Genomic DNA, 23,457 nt, shown 5'->3' with positions numbered 1-23,457 from the left:
AACTTCGCGTTCCTTCGGCTCCGTGTTCGGGTGTTTCCGTAACGGCCGCCGTTGTCAAGGGTAACAACGCTCAGCATCTGGTTGAGTCGGGCTTGAGGCCCGCCAGGCCTCTCTCTCGGGCTGAGGTGGCGCTGTGAGCCGGTAAGCGACAAACTCGAGGTGGGGCTGGGGGCAGGCTGGGATTCAACTTGGACTCGCTTCTTTCGATAAGCTCCTCGGGGGTGGGGGTTGCTGCTCGCGAAGGCCGGGGCCCGAACTGGCGCCTCTGGGGCCGGCCCTGTCATGGGCGAAGGGAGGGAAACGTAACTTTCCCGATGAGTTGGTGTGAGGGCCATGCTGGGCGATGCGGAGCGTTTCAGCATGTCTCTCTCTGGGCTTAATATTGTGGCTCAGGCTTCTCACCTTTTGGGTTGCCTTTTTAACACCTGTGAGACCCAGGCAGGAATTTAAAATGCTCCACGGATGGTATCTCTAACACCCAGCAAACTCGTCAAGATGTACTGTATAAGAGAGGATCCAATGCATGCTGGAAATGCTAAAATTTTGACTGGTTTAGATTAACCCTTGTAATGAGAAACATCAAAAGGTGAGGGGATGAGTTGGTTACCAGCAATCTAGATCAGGGTTTCCCAAACTTGGGTCTTCCGCTGTTTTTGGACTACAACTCCCATCATCCATAGCTAGCAGAACCAGTGGTCAGGGGTGATGGGAATTGTGGTCCACAGACAGCTGGAGACGCAAGTTTGGGAAACCCTGATCTAGATACACAATGATAGGCATCCCAACCAAGAACTTTAAAAAAACCAAGTAAGAACGGGAGGGAGGTCAGAGGTAATTAGAACATCAATAAGTTGAATGGCAAAGAATATATTTTGGGTTTTTTTTTCTTTATTATGATTTGGAAATATTTGTATATCAACAAGAAATTTCACATTGCGATCTTATGTTAAGTTAGCATTTCTGTTGTAAAAAAACAATAAAGATGAATCGCAAACTTCACATTGCGATCTTATGTTAAGTTAGCATTTCTGTTGTAAAAAAACAATAAAGATGAATCGCAAAAAAAAGAAAAAGGAAATGCTAAGTTTGGGCACCTTTTTCCACATGTGGTGGATGCGTAAGAGAGCAAAAAAGTATTGCCCCTCCTCACTTGGCTCATATCTAAATTACACAACAGCCATCTCCCTCTCTCCTCTTGGTGTGTATTCATTCCCATGCTTGCCCCAAGTTTGTATGGTGGCCACATTTGACATGGCCTCAGAAGCTCCCCTCCTTTAGCTCCAATGTTCTTCAGCCCTTCAGATGATGAGAGCTGGCTAAGTTAGAATAACCATAAAATTCTTCTTTTAGTATTCTGTATATAGAACAGCTACTTGTTCTGGCCATTACTTTCTAGAAGTAAATAATGGTTTAGTATATGTTTTATCTGCATTCTGGCCTGGGTTATTTATACAGTTCGTATTTCACCCCTCGTGCCGGGTGAATACAATGAAATAAGACTACATGAAGGTGAGTTCTATCACTCAGTAACGCAGTAGGTGATGACTGCAGGTATTGTGAGGACCATTATGGGAAGCCTACTCTCAGTGAATCTGGACCAGATTGACCTAGTGACCTGCAGGATCCAGTGCCTTGTAGGGGACATCACATCTCCCAGCTCCTGTCTGGAGCAAGGGTTTTTCTGACCTGCTGGTGGGTGGCAGAAATAATGCCACTGATGAGCTTTGGTAGACATATGCTGCATTTCCCCCTCCACTTCTCACCTTGGTAGGGTGGGGAGAGAAGGGCTACTGTTTAAAAAGTATAAATTTAAATTCCTTGTGTTTGCACTGTAATGGAATGCAAAAATATTTAATTTTTTTATATCTTTTAAATATGTAGATTAGACTACATTTCCTATTGATGCTCAGGACTTATTTTACAGTTAGTTTGTCTCTAAATACTTGTTTGTGTTGTAGCTCTTTATCATGGCTGTGTACGTTGATCATCGTATAGAAGCTCTCGAGTCCCGTGGACGCCATTCTCACATAGCTTGGCACCCTCAGCAGCCATTTTTGGCTGTCGCATCTATTAATTTAAACTCTGGTGGCAGTGTGGATATTTTTCTAGAACAGGTGAGCATTCTAAAACTTTCTCTTTTTTCTTTTTTTGCGCTAACTTTGAACACTGCTGCATCTGTAAAGATACAGAAGTTCAGTTTTGTTAAACTCATTTTTTTATGTGTTATATATACACAGTGTCCTAGTTCACTTTAAATCCATTGAATTACCTCAGGATTTGTTACTTTGCTGTTATTATGTCTAATGTTTTATAGGTGCTGTGCAAATATTTTAAGAACACACACTCTGCCCACAGGCTTCTGATTAGACGTGATATAAAACACTTTTCCTTTCCACCTTGTCTTGGGAAAGGAAAACGGAGGGTTTCCCCTCTTCCAAGTTGGGCCTTTAGAGAAAGCACCATCCTCTGTGCTACCTTTTGCAAGACCTGGAGAGAGAGAAGAGCCTACCCTTTGTTTTCTCAATTGAGAAGAACGATGAGGCCTTTCCTTGGTTGTTTTTTTCAGTTAGACTTTTACAGAAAGCATTAAAAATAATTACAAAAGCCCAACTTGTAGGAGGAAGAAAGCATCTTTCCTGCAACTGATGGGAGTTGGAAGGAACTTCAACAATATCTGGAGGGCCACCCCAATGCAAACCCTTTTCCTAGTGTGTTTATGCACTGCAGAGCAAAACAATAGGCCTTTTTTTCTACATTCTACCCAGCAACAAAATTCAGCTTACAGTGTAGTTTTAACTTTCTTTTAAACATAATTAGTTCAGTGGAAGGTAGAAAAGGAGGGCTTCTTGTATCACACATGATAGGAGCTAGAATGACCTCTGGAGGTAGAACACCAGTTTATTTGGAGAACGCAGAATGCTTGACTTTTCAGAAGGCTGAAAAGAAGGAATATAAAAAAGATCTGTGTTGTGTTGTTTGCAGGGAGAATATGTGTGTGATGCACACTTGGAAAGAAGCTTCCAGGCCACATGTCTCACTTGGCATCCAACCAAACTGATACTGGCAGTGGGCTGTGAGATGGGTGACGTGGTGGTGGTGAACAAGCAGGAGAAGGAACATCATGCGGTACCCTCCAACCATAATGCTGATATTACAATTCTAAACTGGAGTACTAATGGCACCCGACTAGTTTCTGGCGACAAAGTAAGTAGCAAAATCAAAATGGTTCTTTGATGAACATAGTTTTAATAGGTACTACAGACATGCAGCTGTATAATAAACTGAAAGAAATGTGGAGGTGGCAACAGTGTCCTGGGACAAGAATAGGAAGAGGCATTCTAAAGGACCGGGAAACAAAGTAGGAGGCCATTGGGAATGGAGTGCCAGAATCCACAGGACTTTATATTACCTAGGACTACTTTTCTAGCGTACTATATTGACTTCTGAGAGTGCAGACAGTACAGTTGTCTAGCTCTAAACCTCCATTGGCCTGTGTTTGCTGTGGGAATGCTGGGAATTATCTGTGATATGGAAATGAATAGAAAAGTCCCTTTATAGTGTAGGAGCCCCTCAAGACACAACCCTACAGTCTTTTGGTGTTGTCTATGTTGTTTTAGAATGTCTGAGCTATACAATCCCCAGAGGACTCATTTAGTCTGTGCCATTTCGACTGGTTTGTTGATGTGACGAATTCTGTTGCCAGTGTGTAGCATGTTGTGTGTGGCTAACTGAAGTGACAGCACATTGTGTCTCATGAACCACGTTCTGTCTGCTTTTTCAAGAGCTGTGTTACCTCTTCCTTGTTTAATGCAAGGGTATCAAAATAAGAGTGCAGGAAGGTCCTGAACAGACAGGAATATGCGGTATTGTTGAAAAGCAAAAAGCCCAGTGTATGTTTCCACAGCTTGTTCTGTTTTGTCAACATTAAAGTGATATTTCTCTGCTGTGTGTTTGCAAAATGAAAAAGAGGATATTTCTCTGCTTTGTGTCTGCAAAATGAAAAAGAGAGCAACATGATGGTCAAACCAGGTGATATGGGAGAGCTGTCATCAGGATCTTCTGGGTTTTTAAAAAACCCAACAACATTAATAGTAGTTTGTGGAGGTGGCTTTGGCTCCAGAGATTAAAAATTTTATTATTAAAATTGTCTGTTTCCTGTTTGAAAGTTTGTACTTGCCTGTGGGGTATGCGTGGAGATTGCTGCTACCTGTAAGCCCACTCCACCCATGTTCTAAGAGGATGCATTAGCAAACTGAGCATAGATGTAGAATGGTCAGTGCACTGTAGATGAACAGCGGGCTTTTGCTTGGCTACTTTAAAAAAATGAAAGTAATTGGAAATGAAAAACTTTTGGGCTTATTCATGACGCTCATATGACATGGCAGCTGCAATTTTCAATCTGTTCATGTTTATTTTCTAGCACTGGCTATCAGAGGCTAATGTTGTCATGTGTATGCTGATGTCATGTGCTACAATGCGCTGGATCCACTGGTGGAGGAAGAGGAGTGGGGGGGAGCGCAGCGCCCCTGGCAGTGCGATCCCGGTGGGGTGCCATCGCAGCTGCCCCCTGCCCACGCTGGGCACAACGCCCCCACAGATGGCATGCCACGTCCCTGGGGCATGCGCCCCCCCACCCCCGCCTGCCCTCCACCCCCCAAATGTATTTTCTATCTTTATTTGCTTATTTCCAGCTTTTGTCAAATAATCCTAAAACAACGCCACATTTCTCAGTATAAAATGCCAGTAATAAAAGCATTGTGCCAACTATCTTAATTTTTCTTGTAACCTTTATAGCTTGGTGTCCTTGTGTTATGGAGGATGGACCAGCGGGGTAGAGTTCAGGGCCCCCCTCTGCTTAAGCATGAATATGGAAAGCATCTCAATTACTGCATCTTCCGACCACCCCCTCCTGGCGAGTAAGTAGCACACTCTGGCCAGACTTCTGATAGGCAATAGAAAACAGGTGGAATCAGACCTGCTGACTTCCTCAGTGTCCAGTCAACAGTATCTATGTTGGATCAGACCTCCTCTTATTTTGAGTGTTTTTGTAACTCATATACTCCCACCATTTATATTCATTAAAGCTTCTACTCCATCTTCTAATTGACCTTGCTACTTACTGTTGTCTGCCTTCCTCCTAAATCCTCTATTGGAATTAATCTACTTTTTCAGTGTCATGCCCAGGTCCTTTGCCTTCTTATGAACCTGCTTTTCCATTCTGCTTTCATGGTCCCATCACCAGTTCTATTCTGGCTGCACTCCTGCTCTCTGTCCAGATATAGTTCATCGTTATCTGCAACTGACAACATCCTATCTCGTGTTAGTCGTTTTTGAATCTCCATTTCTGTTCTAATTTATCTGGAAAATTTATTTCCTGCTTTTACCATTAAAAGTGTCTTACTTAAATTTTAGTAAAAGCAAGATAAAACCAAGAAAAATAACAACAAATACCAAAAAGCAGCAACAAAAGCTATGAAAGACCTGAGAGAATTGTTTCTGAATGCAGTGTAGATTTGTCAACATACAGCAAGCAAAATCTCTTTTGTTGTGGTGAGATCTTGTTGGTAATCAGGGGGTGGTATTCAACTAAGTTTTACTCAGATTAGACCTGTTGAAATTGCCATATTCTGAAATAACTGAGGTTTCTGATTGATTTTCAAAAACAGCCCTTTGTGAAACACATTACAGTAATTAACTCCACAGGCATCTTTTTATCATTGGCAGTAACCCTGGAAGGGCACTATGCCATGATGGCCATGACGCTGACCCTTCCACAGTGTCCTTGCGGGGTGGGGCAGGAGGTGAAATGGCCTTGGAGCAGATTAAAAGTGCTGCTTGTCACCGAAACAAAAAGAAAAAAACAGAAGCAAAGAGAAGGACTGGGAGCAAAGCCTCTGTTTTTGAACATTAAACTTTCAGCACACCACTAGCACAAAATTAAATTGCCACATAACACCTTCAGTACTTTTTTTCATTACTAATAACGTCCAGAAACAAGCTAATACTGGAAAAGAGCTAATACTGGAAATCATGTTTGCAATAGTTTGAGGGATTCTGCTCTAGGCCTGGAGTGAGGCTTTCCTCTTTGTCATAAGCGATGGCTGCTTCTGACAGTTCCTCCAAGAAAGGAGCCAAAAATAACATGCTGTGTTGTTGCCTGCAGGGACTTGGTACAGCTAGCGAAAGCTGCAGTCAGTGGAGATGAGAAGGCCCTGGACATGTTTAACTGGAGAAAATCTGGGATGGGAATGCCTCTGAAAATGGGACCTCAAGAAGGGCTGTCCTTCTTCATCAGTGTGACAGATGGTACGGAAACTGCTGTAGTCTGGTGGGAAAAGTCACTTTATTGAGGCTTTCTTTGCCTATACATTGTGAGGAGGTAAATAAATAAATAAATCTGAAAGGAATGGTTTGGATGATCTTTCCAGTCCAATTTTCTCCATTCTTATGGTGAAAGATATCAGTTGATCCTCCTTTTTCCAAGTTCTATTTTCTTAGACAAAGATCATTTGTGGAAACAGACTTTGTGACTGAATTTATTGACTGTATAATAGTATTTGTTAAACTGTATCAAATTTGATTTCTTAAGAATACAGTAGTAGTAAAATTGAGATTAAAGGTGCAGTACAGTACAGGTTTGCAGGAGAATACTAACAAGGTGAAAGTGTTGCACCCCTGCCACTAAAGTACTTTCCTCAGAGTTGCTTCTATCCGACTCAACTTTACTATACCGTATTCTGTTATTTCCTTTCTGAAGAAGAAAAGGACATCGTAAAAAGGGGCCTCTAAATCTTGCATGATTTAAAAACTCATTTGTACTGCTTTCCACTTGATTGGGCTATGTACCTCCAAATTAGCCCCAGTAAGAGATACAAGATGCCACAATATTGGTTTTGTCTACATCTTATTGCTGCATGCCAAATGAGAATAGCACTCTTTTTTTCTTTTTTGCTTTTGACAAAACCAATATTGTTGCATCTACCTTCTCTTATAGTCTCTTAGTTTGTAGGTGCACAGCCCCACCTAGTGGTAAGCAGTAGAGGTACCGTATATCTTTAAATCATACAAGTTTTGCCTTTTCCCATACCTTTTTGTGGGCCAAAACAAGGTAAAGGACAGAAGAAAATTGCCCATCTAGTTCAGCATCCTCTTCTCACAATGCCCACCCATCTATGGGAAACCTTCAAACAGGACCTGAACATAAGTGCACTCTGCCTTCTTGTGGTTTTCTGCAGCAGGTTTTCAGAAGCATTACGGCCTCTGACTGTGGAGGCAGAGCATAGCCATCATGGCTAATAGCCATTGTTAGCCTTCTCAGTGAATATGTCCAATCCTTTTTTAAAGCCATCCACATTTGTGGCCATCACTTCCTCTTGTGGGAGCGAGTTCCATAATTTAATTGCACTGTGTGAATAAATGTTTCCTTTTATCTGTTCTGAACCTTCCAACATTCAGCTTCATTGGATGTCTACAGGTTTGTGTTATAAGGGACAGCTGCCTCTTGGGGGGTAAGGGAGAGCTATTTCACTTCTCTAAAATCTACATGTTGGTCTCCCACCATTTACGCTGTTGATATTGAAAGTGAGAAATACCCATTTCAGCACTATCCTACCATCTCTTTATGGTGCATTAATTTTTTTGCTGCCTTTTGTTTTCAGACCCTATATGAGTTTTGTCCTCATATTAACACAGCTCTTGTAAACTTTCCAGGTGAGCCTTTGTGTGGTTCTGCAGTGAAAGCTTTATCTACAGGGCAATGAAAAGCCCCAAACATCCTGTACCTCTATACTAATAAAGGATCTTGAAACAGTGGGTGGTCTTGCATAGCGATATTCAGCACTTTGTATTGCAGTATCCTGGCCACTTAGAACTTTCAAACAAACCAAGCCTGAAAGTCCTGGAATCCTAATCAAATTAAAGCTTTTACAATGGTGCTCGACTCACCTAGGCTTTTCAGTCATTTTAATTGCCTTTTTTTGTTTTTTGTTTTTTAGATCTCTGATTAAAAGTTTTGAATCTCTCTATAGGAGCTTTATGCAAGTGGGGGGGCACTCTGTAGTTGTACTGGCCATCAGTACAGGGAATTACTTTGCGTTTAGAATTTTGCTTGTAAATGTTTTCTCTGTGTTGTTGTGTTAAGGGTACAAAAAGTATAGTTGTTCCCTTTGTTTGTTTTGAGATTTCTTTTTAATCCTTTTCAAGAACCATTTAGCTTCAGAACCCTTTCTGGTGTCAAATTGTGAAGAAGTAAACAAATATTTTAAAAAATAACAATTTCCTGTCATACATGGTTCTTTTAAAACCTGTTTGCAAGGTGCTTTGATATTCCTTAACTAAAGCAGTCAAAATAAATTAAGGAATTAAAAAATTGTCCAGTAGCCCCTTAGAGACCAACTAAGTTTGTTCTGGGTATAAGCTTTTGTGTGCATACACACTTCTTCAGATACCTTAACTAAAGCAGTTAGCATATGAGGAACACATATGCTTTTAAACTGTTTTAAGCATTATGTTTAACTATTATAACCCACCCAGGTCCTTAGGATGAAAAAACCCCAATAGTAATAATAATAATACATTTTAGATATGTCCTTAAAATTCCTTAGCTGTACATTTGTAAAATAAAATAAAATTGTAGTAAGCTGTGGATAGAAATGTTTTTGTAGATATGTCTATCCTACAGGAAGATGTGAATGGTTATAGCTCCCTGTTGTTCACTTGATAATAAATTCTGATTTCCCTTTGTGTAATGCATGAACCAACCTTTGACAAGTGCCTTATAATAATGTTTGACAAGAACATAATAATGGTTCACACTTTCCCAAACAGTAGGCATTATTGGGTACCTTTTCTACTTTTTTTTTGCTTGGAAGCATAGCAAAGTACCATATTTTTTGCTCTATGAGACTCACTTTTTCCCTTCTAAAAAGTAAGGGGAAATGTGTGTGCGTCTTATGTAGCGAATGCAGGCTGCGCAGCTATCACAGAAGCCAGAAGAGCAAGAGGGATTGCTGCTTTCACTGCGCAGGGATCCCTCTTGCTGTTCTGGCTTCTGAGATTCAGAATATTTTTTTCTTGTTTTCCTCCTCCAAAAACGAGGTGTGTCTTGTGGTCTGGTGCGTCTTATAGAGCGAAAAATACGGTAGATTATACAGGTAGTAAAAAGGCAGGTGGCATTAATGTTAAAGCAGTGCCAGCCTGCTTTAAGAGCTTTGGATCTTGACCAGCACAGAAGAGCAATTCCTATTGTACTGTTGTTGTTTCCCCCCACTAACCTCCATTCTGGTAAATTGGTGTGATGCATTTCAAGAACTTGCAATAGTCAATATCTGTCAGGACTTACTTAGTGTTCTCTTGAAATGACTTGGCTATACTAAAACCAAAGGAGAAGCCTGTTTTGTAATATAGTATTATAAGTCTGTAGCAATATGGATACTGAGCAAAATAAGCTTGATCCTGTATTACTTTTTATTTAAGCTGGGTGTATTTTCTAGGGTGTATTTTGCTTCTGTAACAATATTATAATGTACCAGAATGAAACAACCTTGATTTCATTGCAGGAACTGTGCATTATGTGAACGAGAGGGGGAAAACAAACCAGGCATTGACCACAGAGAGTTCAGTCCAAAAGCTGCTTTTCATGGAAAAAGATATATTGGTAGTAATAACGGAGACTCTCCTCTTATCTCTTCACAAAATTTCTCTTGAAGGAGAAGCAGAGGAGGTCTTGAAGGTAGGCACCGTGGGCTGTTCTCATTTAAAAGAGAAAATTGATTCTTTGGTTTTCTGACTAGTCTGCAGGCTGCACAAAAGAATCTTGAAGGCAACATATTGTACATGGTGGAAATTAGGATTCCAGATGCTAGTTGAGCATTTGAAGTGTTCTCTCTTTTTGAACCTTCTTGCTTAAAACTGTGAGCCCGCTGAGCTACACTGCACTAGGTTGGAGCCATGTATTTCAGCTGGCCATGAACTTTAAGAGAGGACACTTAGTAGTATGGTGTATGTCTTACATGAAGAATGCTCCTTGATGAGGTAGCAGGGCTGGGAAAGACCCCTGTTGGACTGAGCTGCTACCAGTCAGAGAAGACATTGGCCTAATTGGGATCAATGGTCCAACTCCATATTAAGACAGCATAAAACGTTCAATGTATAGCTGTCAACGAAACACTTACCCTAAATTGGAGCAACAGGAGGATGTCCCCACTTGCTTCTGCAAGTGTAGAATGGAATCATCTGCTTGCAAGGAATCTCTATGTGTGATTTGGGCAGGGTTTTTCTCAGCCTTATACCCTTAGTTGTGAAATGACAGCAATTGCTGACTTTCATAGGAAGTATTGTTATGAAGATAATAGCTGTCTTAATCTAAACAAAAAATTCCTTCCAGTAGCACCTTAAAGACCAACTAAGTTAGTTCTAGGTATGAGCTTTCGTGTGCATGCACACTTCTTCAGTCTGAAGAAGTGTGCATGCACACGAAAGCTCATACCTAGAACTAACTTAGTTGGTCTTTAAGGTGCTACTGGAAGGAATTTTTTGTTTTGACTATGGCAGACCAACACGGCTACCTATCTGTAACTGGAGCTGTCTTAATCTGTCACAGGAAAAACAAAGTCTTGTGGTTCCATGAGGACTAAAGATATTTATTGCTGCTTATGTTTTTGTCAACTAAAGTCTACTTTGTCAGATGCATCCTGTAATAAATTTGTTAGTTTTTACAGCACTGTAAGATTCTTTGTTGTACAATCATCTGACAACTGTAAGCAAACTAGCACTAATACCTAAAAACATACATTCAAGCCTTAAAAACATGAGCTATTTGAGAAGTAACCTCATTATTTGCCATGATTCTACCCCAAACCCATTGCTGCCAAGTAATACAAAGAGAGTACCTTGTGTTTTCAGTACTGTCTCCTTGCATAACTTATTATCAGGTGAAGCTGAGTGGAAGAATGGATCATTCCGCTGATATCATTTTGATTGACCGTAGCCTTCTTATAGCAGCAACAGGTGAAACAGTTCTTAGGTAAGAAAACTGGCAGGGGGGGCTTGGCTTAGTATCAGGTTGTGGGCTGTGTTGCTATTTAGATACTATGTCTTTTTTCAGATAAATTTCATTGAACAGTGTCTTTAGCCTGATTGTGAACCATTTGCCCCCATTTTATTTTATTTTTTTAATAAATATTTATTAAAGTTTTTGAATACAATACATAAATAATAAACAACATTACTTATATCATGACATAGTTTCATCACTTCTTTGGACTCCCTCACGTCTCCCGCTCCCACTTACATCGTTATAAAATTTTTTCAAGCAAATTATCAGCTTGTTTAGAACCTTATATCCGCTCATTTAATTAAAATCTAGCAATTCTCCCAAAAAATTAAATTTTCCTTAATCTCACTTATCGTCAAAATCAAATCTAATTCAGTGGTGGACAATTATTTATGATCTAGCATCCTTCTTAACATTCAACCAAATTACAATATTTTTGTAGATAAATCTTAAATTTCTTCCAATCTTCTTCAACCCTCTCTTCTCCCAGGTCTCGGGTTCTGCCAGTCAACTCGGCCAATTGCATATAGTCCATCAGCTGCATCTGCCACTCTTCCAGTGTGGGTAGATCTTGAGTTTTCCAGTTCTTAGCGATGAGTATCCTTGCTGCCGTTGTTGCATACATAAAAAATGTTCGGTCCTTCTTTAACACCTTCTGGCCGACCATACCCAGAAGGAAGGCTTCTGGTTTCTTAGTGAAGGTATACTTAAATACCTTTTTCAACTCATTATAAATCATTTCCCAGAAGGCCTTCACTTTAGGGCAGGTCCACCAAAGGTGAAAGAATGTTCCTTCATTTTCTTTACATTTCCAACATTTATTATCAGACGAATGGTATATTTTGGCAAGTTTAACTGGGGTCATGTACCATCTGTATATCATTTTCATTACATTTTCCTTCAGAGCATTACATGCAGTGAAGTTCAGCCCAGTGGTCCACAACCTTTCCCAGTCCTCAAACATAATGTTACGCCCAATGTCCTGTGCCCACTTTATCATAGCCGATTTAACCATTTCGTCTTGTGTATTCCATTTTAACAGCAAGTTATACATTCTTGATGATACCTTAGTCTTTGGTTCTAACAATTCTGTTTCCAACTTCGATTTCTGCACCTGGAACCCTAACTTTTTGTCATTTTTAAAAACTTCTTTAATCTGAGCGTAATGTAACCAGTCTCGCACTTTATCCTTCATTTTCTCCAAACTCTGCAATTTCCAATTGTCTCCATCTTTTTCTAATATTTCCCAATATTTTGGCCATTTGGCCTCCATATTGGGTCTTTTTCGGGCCTTAGCTTCCAGAGGAGAAAGCCACCTTGGAGTTTTGTTTTCCAATAAGTCTTTATATTTTGTCCAGACATTAAACACTGCTTTTCTGACAATATGGTTCTTAAAGGCCTTGTTGATCTTAACTTTGTCGTACCATAGGTATGCATGCCAACCAAAAGCATTATTAAAACCTTCCAAATCCAGTACATCAGTGTCTTCAAGAAGTAGCCAATCTTTTAGCCAGCAGAAAGCTGCGGCCTCATAGTACAACTTTAAGTCTGGCAGGGCAAAGCCCCCTCTTTCTTTCGCATCAGTTAATATCTTAAACTTAATTCTGGGCTTTTTGCCCTGCCAAACAAACTTAGAAATATCTCTCTGCCACTTCCGGAAGCACTCCGTCTTGTCCACAATCTGTAGTGTTTGAAACAAAAACAACATTTTTGGCAATACATTCATCTTAATAGCAGCAATTTGGCCTAACAAAGAAAGTTTCAATTTTGTCCAACTGTCTAAGTCTCTCTTAATTTCTGACCAACATTTTTCATAGTTATCCTTAAATAGACTCAGATTTTTTGCTGTTATATTTACCCCTAGGTACTTTACTTTTTTAACCACATTCAATTCTGTCTCTCTCTGAAACCGTTCTGACTCTGTATCTGTCAAGTTTTTTTCCAACACCTTGGTTTTCTGTTTGTTTAATTTAAATCTCGCCACCCGACCAAAGTCCTGAATCAATTGTAATACTCTTTTCGTACTAGATTCTGGCTCCTGCAGAGTCAAAACTAGGTCATCTGCAAAAGCTTTAAGTTTATATTGTTTCGCTCCGACCTGAATTCCTTCCACCAACCGGTCCCCTCTAATCATATTCAAGAGCACCTCCAGAACCGAAATAAATAGCAAAGGGGAAATAAGGCAGCCTTGTCGTGTTCCTTTTTCGACTTTAAACTCTTCTGTAACCACATTGTTAACTATCAATTTAGCCTTTTGTTCTGAGTATATTGCATCAATCCCATTCTCAAAACCCCGTCCCACTCCCATTTCTTTTAGATTTCCCTTCATAAATTTCCAGGAAATATTGTCAAAGGCCTTCTCCGCATCTATAAAAATTAACACTGCTTTTGTATTTATGTCTGTTTGCAAAAGTTCCAAAATGTCAATAATGTTCCTTGTATTAGCAAACAAATGTCTACCTGGGAGAAAGCCTGCCTGGTCCTTGTGAATTACTTCATTTAAAACTTTTTTAAATCTACTTGCCAAAATGTCTGCAAATATTTTGTAATCCACATTTAAAAGAGAGATGGGACGATAGTTCTTAAGTTGTGTCTTTTCAGCTTCTGATTTTGGTATCAATGTGATAAAGGCTTCCTTCCACGATTCCGGCGCCCTCTTCCCCTTCATAATTTCATTGCTAACCTCCATCAGTGGTTGTATCAAATAGTCTTTTAATGTCTTATAGTACTTGGAGGTCAGCCCATCTGGCCCTGGAGATTTGCCCAGTTGCATGTTCTGAATGGCTTGTTCAATCTCTTGTCGTGTTATTTTACTGTTCAGGAGTGATCTATTTTCTTGTGACAGTTTTTTAAGTCCATTTTTTCCCAAAAATTGTTTAATCTCAACCTCATCCTGCGGCCCTTGAGTGTATAATTTTTTGAAATATTTCTGAAAACATTTTCTAATCTCCGCGGGGTTCTGAATGTTTCTTCCTTCAATTTCCAAATTTGTAACTGTGTTTAATTTTTGTCTCTTCTTCAACTGCCACGCTAGCAGTTTCCCACATTTGTTTGCCGATTCAAAGGTTTTTTGTTTCATTAGTTTAATCTTCCACTCTATTTCCTGATTTATCAGTTTAGAATATTGTGCTTGATGAAGTTTGATTTCTCTCAGAATCGACTGTGACTTCGGATTTAATCTTAACTTCTTCTCTAATTCTTTAATTTCCTCCAAAATCTTATCTTTCCTCTCATTTTGTGTCCTTTTCTTTACAGCGTTCTGTTGTATCAAGAACCCCCTCATCACGGCTTTGCTTGCATCCCAAATAGTTCTTTTTTCCACCATAGTGTTCATATTTATCTCAAAGTAGTCCTTCAAAGCTTTTTGGGCCTTCTTAATGATGTCCTGATCTCTAAACAAATTGTCATTCATCTTCCATCTAAAGGAACCGGTTGGTAATAGTGTCATATCCATTTTCAGTGCATTATGGTCGGAGCAGGTCTTTGGGCAGATTTCCACCTTTCTGACCTTGGGTGCCAGACCTCTAGTTATCCATATTTGGTCGATTCTTGTCCAAGTCAGCTGGGCTTCAGAGAAAAATGTTCCTTCTCTTCCCAAGGGGTTCTTCATTCTCCAAATATCAATCCAATCCATATTGTCTGTCATTTCAAAAAAGGTCTTTGGTAGTCTTCCGTCTTTTGTGACGTTTTGGCTTTGTGACTTATCCATGTTAGTTGATACGACCCCATTCATATCTCCCATCATAATGATGTTGTTGTAGTCCAGATAGTCCATCATGGTCTCATGCAACTTCTTGTAAAATTCCGATTTTCCTTCATTTGGGGTGTAAATTCCTAATATCAGGATTTTCTCTCCTTGGTGTTGTATTTCGATTGCCAAAATTCTTCCATGTTCATCTTTAAATAGAAATTTAGGTGAAAGGCTCTCTTTTGCATATATGACCACACCTCTCTTCTTTACTATGTCCGAAGATATGAATTCCTGGCCAAGCCTTTTATTTATTAATACTTTTCTGTGGAGCCTAGTCACATGTGTTTCTTGTAAACAAATAATGTCCAATTGTTCCTTTTTTAATATGTGAAAAATTTTCCTCCTTTTTTTCCGGGATGTTGCAGCCATTTATATTCCAGCTCAAAAGTTGCAGAGACATCCTGAATAAATCTGGTTATTTTCCTTGGGGTGGTACTTTGTTCTCCGGGTCTTCAGGGTCCGAGGGTGCAGGTACCCCTGGTGGTTCAGGCCCCGAGGGTAGTTCAAGTCCTTTGTGGAGGTCCTCTCCGTAAGCAGTCAGAAACTTATCTCTGTCTTCCAGTGCTCTAATTTTAATCTTCTTCCCTCTAAAAGTGAAAGATAATCCTTGGGGAAAATCCCACCTGAAGATGATTGAGTTGCTCCTCAACAATCTTACTAGCTCCAAATAATCAGATCTAAGGTCCAACAGTTGTTTAGGGATATCCTTGTAGATTTCAATTCTTTTGTCCAAAATGTCCAGTGACTTTCCGTAATGCAGGCCCAAAATCTTGTCCCTTTCCTCCTTTGATCTCAATGTTATCAAACAGTCTCTGGGCTTCTCTTTCTTTATAAGTCTTCCAAGCCTGAAAGCTGATACGATTTTAAAGTCTTTTTCCTCTAGATTCCAAAACTTGGAAAATTCTTTAGTCAGAAACTCAGCTAGGTTGCCTTCTTCCACTTCTGGTACCGACCTTATCCTTAAGTTGGTCTCCCTGTTCCGCAGTTCTATCATAGAAAGATAGGTCTGATGTTCACCTACTTGTTTACTGAGTGGTCTTACCTCTTTTTCTAACTCTCCCAATCTTTGGCTGGTATCCTCAGCCAATTTCTGATTTTCACCTGCAGCCTCCTTCAGTTCTCCAATTGCTTGTGCATTCTGTGCAACTTGTCCAGTTAGTCTATTTAAACATTCTGTATTTTGATCAATTTTAGCTATTTGCTGATCAACTTTTCTATCCAAAGACTCCAATTTTTCAAGAATTTTCTCTAAAATAGAGCCAGTTGCTCCTGAGGCCATATCTTCCAATTGTAATTCCTCAGTTTCTCCCTCCCCTGCCCGTGGCAGGGAAGCAGCTTCTTCCTCAGAAGGCAAAGTAGGCACAGATGATCTGCGTGCCTGTGAGGCTGCGGTTAAGGTTGTTAGAGTTGTTTGTCTGGTTTTTGGTCCCTTTTTTTTTGCGCCACTCATTCCAAAGTTATCTAAAAGTCAAGGTCAAGCTGAGTTGTTCCCATGAGAAAACAGCGGCCCAGATGGTAACAGTCAAACAGGAGGCCGGGAAAAAGAAAGTAAAACAATGTCACTGCTTTAAATCCCAAATCCTCTAGGGGGAGCTTAAAATGTCTTTAGCATTTGCCCCCATTTTAAAGGGTCACCATATTGAGGGCCAATAAGAATGTGAGCTGCAGATTCAACAAATCTTGCCTATGCTACACACTTGCTAGATGGCTTTAGGAAAGCCTCTTATCTTCAACCTCTGCCCCCAAACATGTGAATAATAATGCTGTTCTAGCTTGTGGATTTGTCATAAGGGTTACTGGGAGAATGTATGTGAAGGCCTTGGAACATTTGAAATGTGCTATGTAAATGCTGGGGACGCGGGTGGCACTGTGGGTAAAAGCCTCAGCGCCTAGGGCTTGCCGATCGAAAGGTCGGCGGTTCGCGGCGGGGTGCGCTCCCGCTGCTCGGTCCCAGCGCCTGCCAACCTAGCAGTTCGAAAGCACCCCCGGGTGCAAGTAGATAAATAGGGACCGCTTACTGGCGGGAAGGTAAACGGCGTTTCCGTGAGCTGTGCTGCGCTGGCTCGCCAGATGCAGCTTGTCACGCTGGCCACGTGACCCAGAAGTGTCTCCGGACAGCGCTGGCCCCTGGCCTCTTGAGTGAGATGGGCGCACCAACCCCAGAGTCTGTCAAGACTGGCCCGTATGGGCAGAGGTACCTTTACCTTTTTATGTAAATGCTGCAGTGTTGTTGTTAAAAGGATTATAGCAGACTTCCCAACCTGGTGCACTCCAGATGTTGGATTACAATTCCCATCAGCTCCAGCCACCATGTCAGGCTTTGGGAGCTTGGCTTCCTCCCCACTTGGCCGTAGATAAGCAGTACAAAGAGAAAGCAGTCTCTTACCAGTAACAAAAATGCTTAATGAATGCAACAAAAGAACAAGCGACCATTCTCAGAGTGCAGGTGCTCCTAATTAAGGTTCCTCCCACTTCCCTCTAGTCACTTCTGTTCTCTCGTCTCCTAGCAACCTAATTTCTCAGCCATTGAGCCTTTTGCGAAGCCACCTTATCTAATCTCCTAGCCTTGGGGCTGAGAGGATGTACATCTTCCAGTGAGAGAGAGTCTGCTATCTCATTCTCTTTCCTTTCTTCTTATTACTGTTCTGCCCAACTATTATCTTCCGAACTGTGACCCTCAGCAAACCACTGTTCCGAATCAACACTCCTCTACTGCTCCTGGGGAGTTTCAGGATCCTGGCCATGAGCAGGGGTAGGAGTAGGCTCCCACCATTCCTCATCAGAGTTGTACTCCTCAGCCTGGTCTCTGACATGCCATGGCAATGGATGGGGATGGGGAGAATTGTAGTAGCCGCCCTCCGCCCTGCCAAATGTGGAGAGCCCCAGGATAAGGCATAGCAATCCAGGATAAGGCACAGTATGCCATTATAGTGTGTTCTACCATTAGCTGTTACTTCCCTGGAGCAGTGCTAAGTGAGGCAAGGAGGACTTCATTGTGCGTAAAGGTTGCTACAAAAGAGCAGAAGCTACACCAAAAAGGCAAATGTGGAGGAGAAAAGCTGAGGGCAGGATCTGTGCCTGTGGCCAGCTGTTGACAAGGTGATTTATTATCTACCCTCCTCTGTACTTTCTCTGTAGGTTCTGGGACTTGGAGAAAGGTGAGAACTATGTACTGGATCTGGATGAGCAGCTTGGGTTTGAAATAGGAGAGTGCCTCAACTGTGTTTCCTTTTGCAATGCTAAAGGTGAGGAAGAACTTCTTTCATTGACTTCTGATGACCCAGTTATTCAAATTTGCAGTCCCATGGTATTCATTCAATTACACTCTGCTTGGTGGAAAGTATCTATTGAAATTGCTATGAAATTAAAATGTAACTTTCTTATATGTAGTATAAATGTGACTGGAGAACTGTGCTACTGGAATAATAATCCCTAACAGAATGAAGGAGCTTGTAAAATAAACATATGAATTGTAAGAGGAATTTTAACAGGTATTAGGTAGGACATGCGCCTTCACACATAGATTATTCCTTGGCCTTCCACTTCTAAAGGCTCGGTGCAGGTAACAGGGCAGCAATACATTACTGCTAGCATTAAACTTTATTTTGTGCCATTTGGACACTGAATGCTGTTCAGAATCTGGAAGAAATATATGGCCAGGCTGGCAAAGAAGCCAGAGATAGGTGCTGAGCAGTGGGGAGAACTGAAAGGCAGTTGGAGGTACAGATACTTTTAATACACTTCACTGATCAATTTCCCCTTAATATCCCAAGCCACTGTTGGAGGCTGCATTTGTGCTGTGTGCCAAACATTCAAGTTTTACCAAGGGCTATGGAGTGTTCTTAGTCCTGAATACAGATTCAAGTTATTTGTACAGTGTGTGACTTACTATATTAAATTTGGCTAGCTTAGTATTATGTGTGGCTGCCATTCTTGTCTCTTTCAATGTTAAAACTGAAATCCTTTGTTTCTCTACTTCTCCTACCCTTTTCCTCCAAGCTCTACCTCCTCCCTATATCTCCCTCAATCCTTTCCTCTTTTCATCACCCCACATCTCACTCTAGGGCTTTATTACCCTGTTGTCCTTGTCTAGCTCCTCTATATGCACCTTTCATTTTTACAACTTGTTGCTAGCTTCCCTGCCATTGCCACATCTGTAGAGAAAAGCTGATTACTTTTCTTGGGGATTCTTCTTACAGTGCATACACTAGGCAAAGGTTTACACGGTGGTGGGGAACTTGTGCCCCCCCCCCCGGTGTTGTTGGAACTCACAACTCCCATCAGTGTCAGACAGCATGGACAGGATGATGGGAATCATAATCCAACAACCTCTTGAGAGCCACAGGGTTCCCATCCCTTTCCAAACACAAGTTGTGTTATACAGTCTTGATTGCTTAGGCTAGAGCGTGATAGATTGTTGGGTTTTATATAGTCCAATATAAATGATGATGATGTTGACCTGATCAGAAGAGTGTGGTGTATTTTGCAGGTCTCCTATCAGCTGGCACCGACAGAGGGAAGATAGCTATGTGGAGGAAGGTGGCATCCCCTTCCCAAAGCACTTGCTCACAGGAAGCCAAGGACAGCTGGAAGCTTCAAGCACCTACTGAGCTTGAGGGGAATATAATTCAAATACAGGTAAAGCAGTGAATATATTCCTTTCTACTTTTTTGTTTATTTAGGTGTAATAGTGTGTACCATGGAGGATGTGTTCAACAGTAAGCAGGTTTGGTGCACAGATCAAACTGCCTGAAACACGCTGCTGCCACCCTTCCTCCTTGCTCTTCTCTCCCAACCCCTATTTTAAGTAGGTATGCATATATATGATTGCATGTCCAATTATAGTAGCATAGGGCTGGACTCTCGTTGGGCAGATGTGTGCCTCTGATTTCTGTAACTTTTATGAATCTTGCTGGTTTCCCCTCCCGACCTATTTGGCACATTGGTTTCACTTGACTCATGGTTCCTGAATTACTTGCAAAAGGAAACATCTGTACATTTCCCAGTCCTCCCCAACTGTCTTTAAAAAATATTTCACAGAGGACAGAAACCGTGACAAATTTTTGTATCTGATAAGATTTCATGAGCTGACAACTAGTTTTTCATCAAAATTCCATAGGATATATCCTTCCACATAAGAGGAGTTTTGTAAGCTATAGAAGTCACATCAGGTAAAATTAAAACAATTTGGGAACTGCTTTCAAAATTTCTATATACTCTGTCTTATCAGAAGTTACAGTATTAACCAGTGTTGCCCATCATCCCTTAACATTGACTATGCTGTCTGGCACTGATGGGAGTAGGCTGTCTAGAGGGCCATGAGTTAATTTGTTTATTATTTATACCCCGTCCACGGGCAGCTCCCAACAGAATATTAAAAACATGATAAAAGATCAAACTTTTTTTAAAATGACTCCATGGGTACAGATGTTGCTTCAGCAGCAGTCATTCTCAGACCAAGCTTTAAATAGGAACTACAGCTCTATCTCAATAGCTAGCTCTGCTTTTGTTGAGAGGAGCCTCTTGATTTAAAGGGGTCCAACCTGTTGAAGCAGAGGAGACTGTAATTGTGCTAGGACTTCACTCAGGAATCCCCTAAGTCAAAGAAGGGCCATGTGACATCCTTGGGTGGGCCAGAGGGGTAGTGGCAGCACAGGCTCTTCTTGTATCAGTGCTTCCAGTTGGGTAGGTGCTCCTGGGGCTGGCCCAGAAGCCAATTCCCATTCCACTCCAAATCCACAAGCATGAAAACTGCTATAGAATTTTGAACTTCACTGAGTTAACATTTTAAAAAAGAAATAATGTAAGTGGTATTCACTTTTTGCTCATGCTTTTTTAAGAATCCAATGCTCTAGTTCAAATGCATTGTGTTAATTTTCTTATTTAAAATGAGTTACTTTTTGTACTTAATCTCTCTTTCTTCATATTGTCTCTAGTGGGGATCCAAAAAAAATTTGTTGGCTGTAAACACAGGCAGCTCTGTAGCAATCCTTAATGAACAGGCAATGTTGTCACACTTTCACCAGCAAGTGGCAGTGGTGCAAATTTCGCCAAACCTATTCAATATTACCTCCTTCAGCACAGGAATGACTGACAACCTTCGCATCGACATGCACGTCAATGGAGTGTGTTGCACTAAGGTAACTTGCATCACTGCCAATAGATTTTCTTGTCAGGTTGGGGTTCTTTGTGGGGGGATGGAAAATATGTTGTTTGTTTATTTTTAAAAATTGGATGCAGAGCAGCAGTGATAATGGATGCACCAGCCAGTAAAGCACATAAAACTAAACAAAAACACAATACATGAGATGAAGCCACCAGAGTTAACTACCAAAACTTAGAGTAGACAGGACAGACCTAAAGGATAACTACAAATATTTTAGGCAGATCTTCCTTGGGGTTCCCACAGTTGGGTTAGAAGCCCAGGAAAGGCCCTCTGTTTGGTAGCTACTCTGATAATTCTGCAGGCAAGGATACCTGGAGGAGGGACTCTAATTATAATCTCAGCTGTTTGGCAAGTTCATATAGGTGCAGACAGCACTCTGTTATCATCTTTTGTGCAAAAACAAAATTGCAAGGTTTTCCTCAAGAGAAAAGGAGCATATGACAGTCAACTGCTATACCAAGGCTTTTCCACCCTCCAAATCCCAACCTCCTTCTGCTGTTGCCTGTAGAGAGGAAAATTACCATAGGGTTTTCCTAGCCCCCTGATGTTAACATAAATATTTACATGGGTGCAGAGGGGAGTGGATTTGAATCTTTGTTGCTGTTGCATGACATCTAAACAAGTCTAGCAGTTCAGTGCAAAGCCTTGTCTGTATGGGTGTAACATCCTTTCCTAGCAACAAGACGCAGAACACCTTCACTGCTTTCTTACTGTCTTAGTCTGAAAAAGCTCATTTGTATTCATTTTACATATTTACTGTCAGATTAATCTGGTATAAAACTCCCCCCATCTCTCATAATAGTATAAGAATATTCCATGAAAACATTCTTTTTTAAAAAATTCTGGTTTTAATTCCCCATAGAGTCATCTCCTGAATTTCCATTGCTTATAGAACAAAATATATGTAATAGAAAATAGGCCTGCCATTCAAACAAATTAATTGCCATAACATTGCAATTTATTGATAAATTCGTCCTTGGTTGCTAGTAGTAAAGGGTGGTAGCATTTAGCAAAAACTGGTTTTTGTATTTACTGTTTGCAAAGCACAAGTTTTAAGATGCATTTTTTTAAAATTCTATGGCAAACCTTAGGATGCTGTAGCATTCTGGAATGGAAAGCAAGTTGCTATCTTCGAACTCTCAGCTGCCACTGCACGAAATTCAGGTAAGATGAAGGGACTTCAGAGTAACTTGTGAGTGTGGATGTTGGATGCAAAGTACCCTGAGGATGTTTATACAGCCATAGTATGTATGTATGTATGTATGTATGTATGTATGTATTTATGTATTTAAGTATTTAAGTATTAAATATTTACAATCCATCCTTTCTCTATGGTGCTTGTTGGGGTTTTTTTTTTTGCCTTGTGATATAGGCTGTGCTGGAAGTTAGTGCTTTTTCCAAGACTACTTAGTGATGAGTGGAGATTTCCCACATCCAGACTCAGTACCTCTTCTTCTTTTATATATATTATATTATATATATATTAGTATTCTTTTATATATATTACCAGTTTGCACAATATAAATGGTGGCCTAGAGAGGCAGCAGAGTCATAAAAGTATGCAGAATATAATTACCAAAGACTGAGCACATGAATTCACTATGTTCAGGAGGCTGCGTCCCTGGTGCTCTTTTTATTGGATCTGGTTAAAAAGCAGGCATTGTATGTTTTATAAACTCTGAATAGTATTGAAGTCAAGTAGGTGCAGTAAGATCCAATATTATTTCCTGCCCATGCTACCTTAGGAGCCTTATTTAATATGGTGCCGGAAACACTTTCTGTAGTGCAGTTTGCTGTACTTAAAAAATAGCCTCATTTACATTTTTACATTTGATCTTGGATAGAATTGATCCATGAAAGACAAGGTAGGAGAAAAGTAGTGATCATTTTGCTGAGTGCTACACTGATTGATGGAAGAATGTGATGATGATTAATTGGAAATTACACATATTTTATGGACCATCTGGATGGAACTTTTAACTGTTTGTTTCAATAGGTTGTGATTGTAATGGAGAAGTTCTCTCTTATGTGGTTCCAGGTTCTTTCCCTTGTGATTCCCCCGTGCTGGCTATGCATGAAGAAAATCTTTACACAGTTGAGCCAAATCGTGTTCAAGTTCGCACCTGGCAGGTAAGCAAGCCAATTTTTATGTGAGGATGATTGCAGGTGGCTGCCTCATGAAGAAGGGTGGCAGGGCGACATTTGGTAGCAGAACCAAAGGCAGTCTTACCAATACAATCAGGCCACTTAATAGTAATGTCATTGTTTATCCTTCCTGCCAAACCTGCTTACATAAAAGTGACGATGATTAGATCAAAAAGGCACACTTGGCAGCCTAATCCTATGTAGAAACGCAGAAGGCCACAAAAATTAATTAAAAACGGCCTTTCCCCTTGATCTCTGCCCTATCCAACATGCACTTTCCCCTCCCATTTTTCCTCAATTGGAGAAAATACCTGTGAGGAAGAACTATCTAATTTTTCCAGT

General features: G+C 40.6%; 1 protein-coding gene across 1 annotated transcript in view; it reads left to right on the top strand.

The window, feature by feature from the left end:
* Nucleotides 1–23,457, top strand: part of IFT140 (intraflagellar transport 140) — a 91,945-nt gene continuing 68,488 nt past the window's right edge. The window contains exons 1-12 of the mRNA XM_081839528.1: nt 1–141; nt 1,959–2,114; nt 2,983–3,204; nt 4,795–4,916; nt 6,164–6,306; nt 9,558–9,730; nt 10,932–11,023; nt 17,943–18,049; nt 19,294–19,442; nt 20,741–20,944; nt 22,062–22,134; nt 23,009–23,100. Of these exons, the coding sequence (XP_081695654.1) occupies nt 1,968–2,114; nt 2,983–3,204; nt 4,795–4,916; nt 6,164–6,306; nt 9,558–9,730; nt 10,932–11,023; nt 17,943–18,049; nt 19,294–19,442; nt 20,741–20,944; nt 22,062–22,134; nt 23,009–23,100 (1,524 nt within the window). The 5' untranslated portion in view covers nt 1–141; nt 1,959–1,967. The remainder of the gene's footprint in view (nt 142–1,958; nt 2,115–2,982; nt 3,205–4,794; nt 4,917–6,163; nt 6,307–9,557; nt 9,731–10,931; nt 11,024–17,942; nt 18,050–19,293; nt 19,443–20,740; nt 20,945–22,061; nt 22,135–23,008; nt 23,101–23,457) is intronic.

The sequence above is a fragment of the Podarcis erhardii genome (assembly GCF_964252035.2).
Source record: "Podarcis erhardii genome assembly, chromosome: 14".
Taxonomy (NCBI): Eukaryota; Metazoa; Chordata; class Lepidosauria; order Squamata; family Lacertidae; genus Podarcis; species Podarcis erhardii.
The sequence above is the reverse complement of the archived record's forward strand: the minus strand, read 5'-3'. Positions and strand labels throughout refer to the sequence as shown.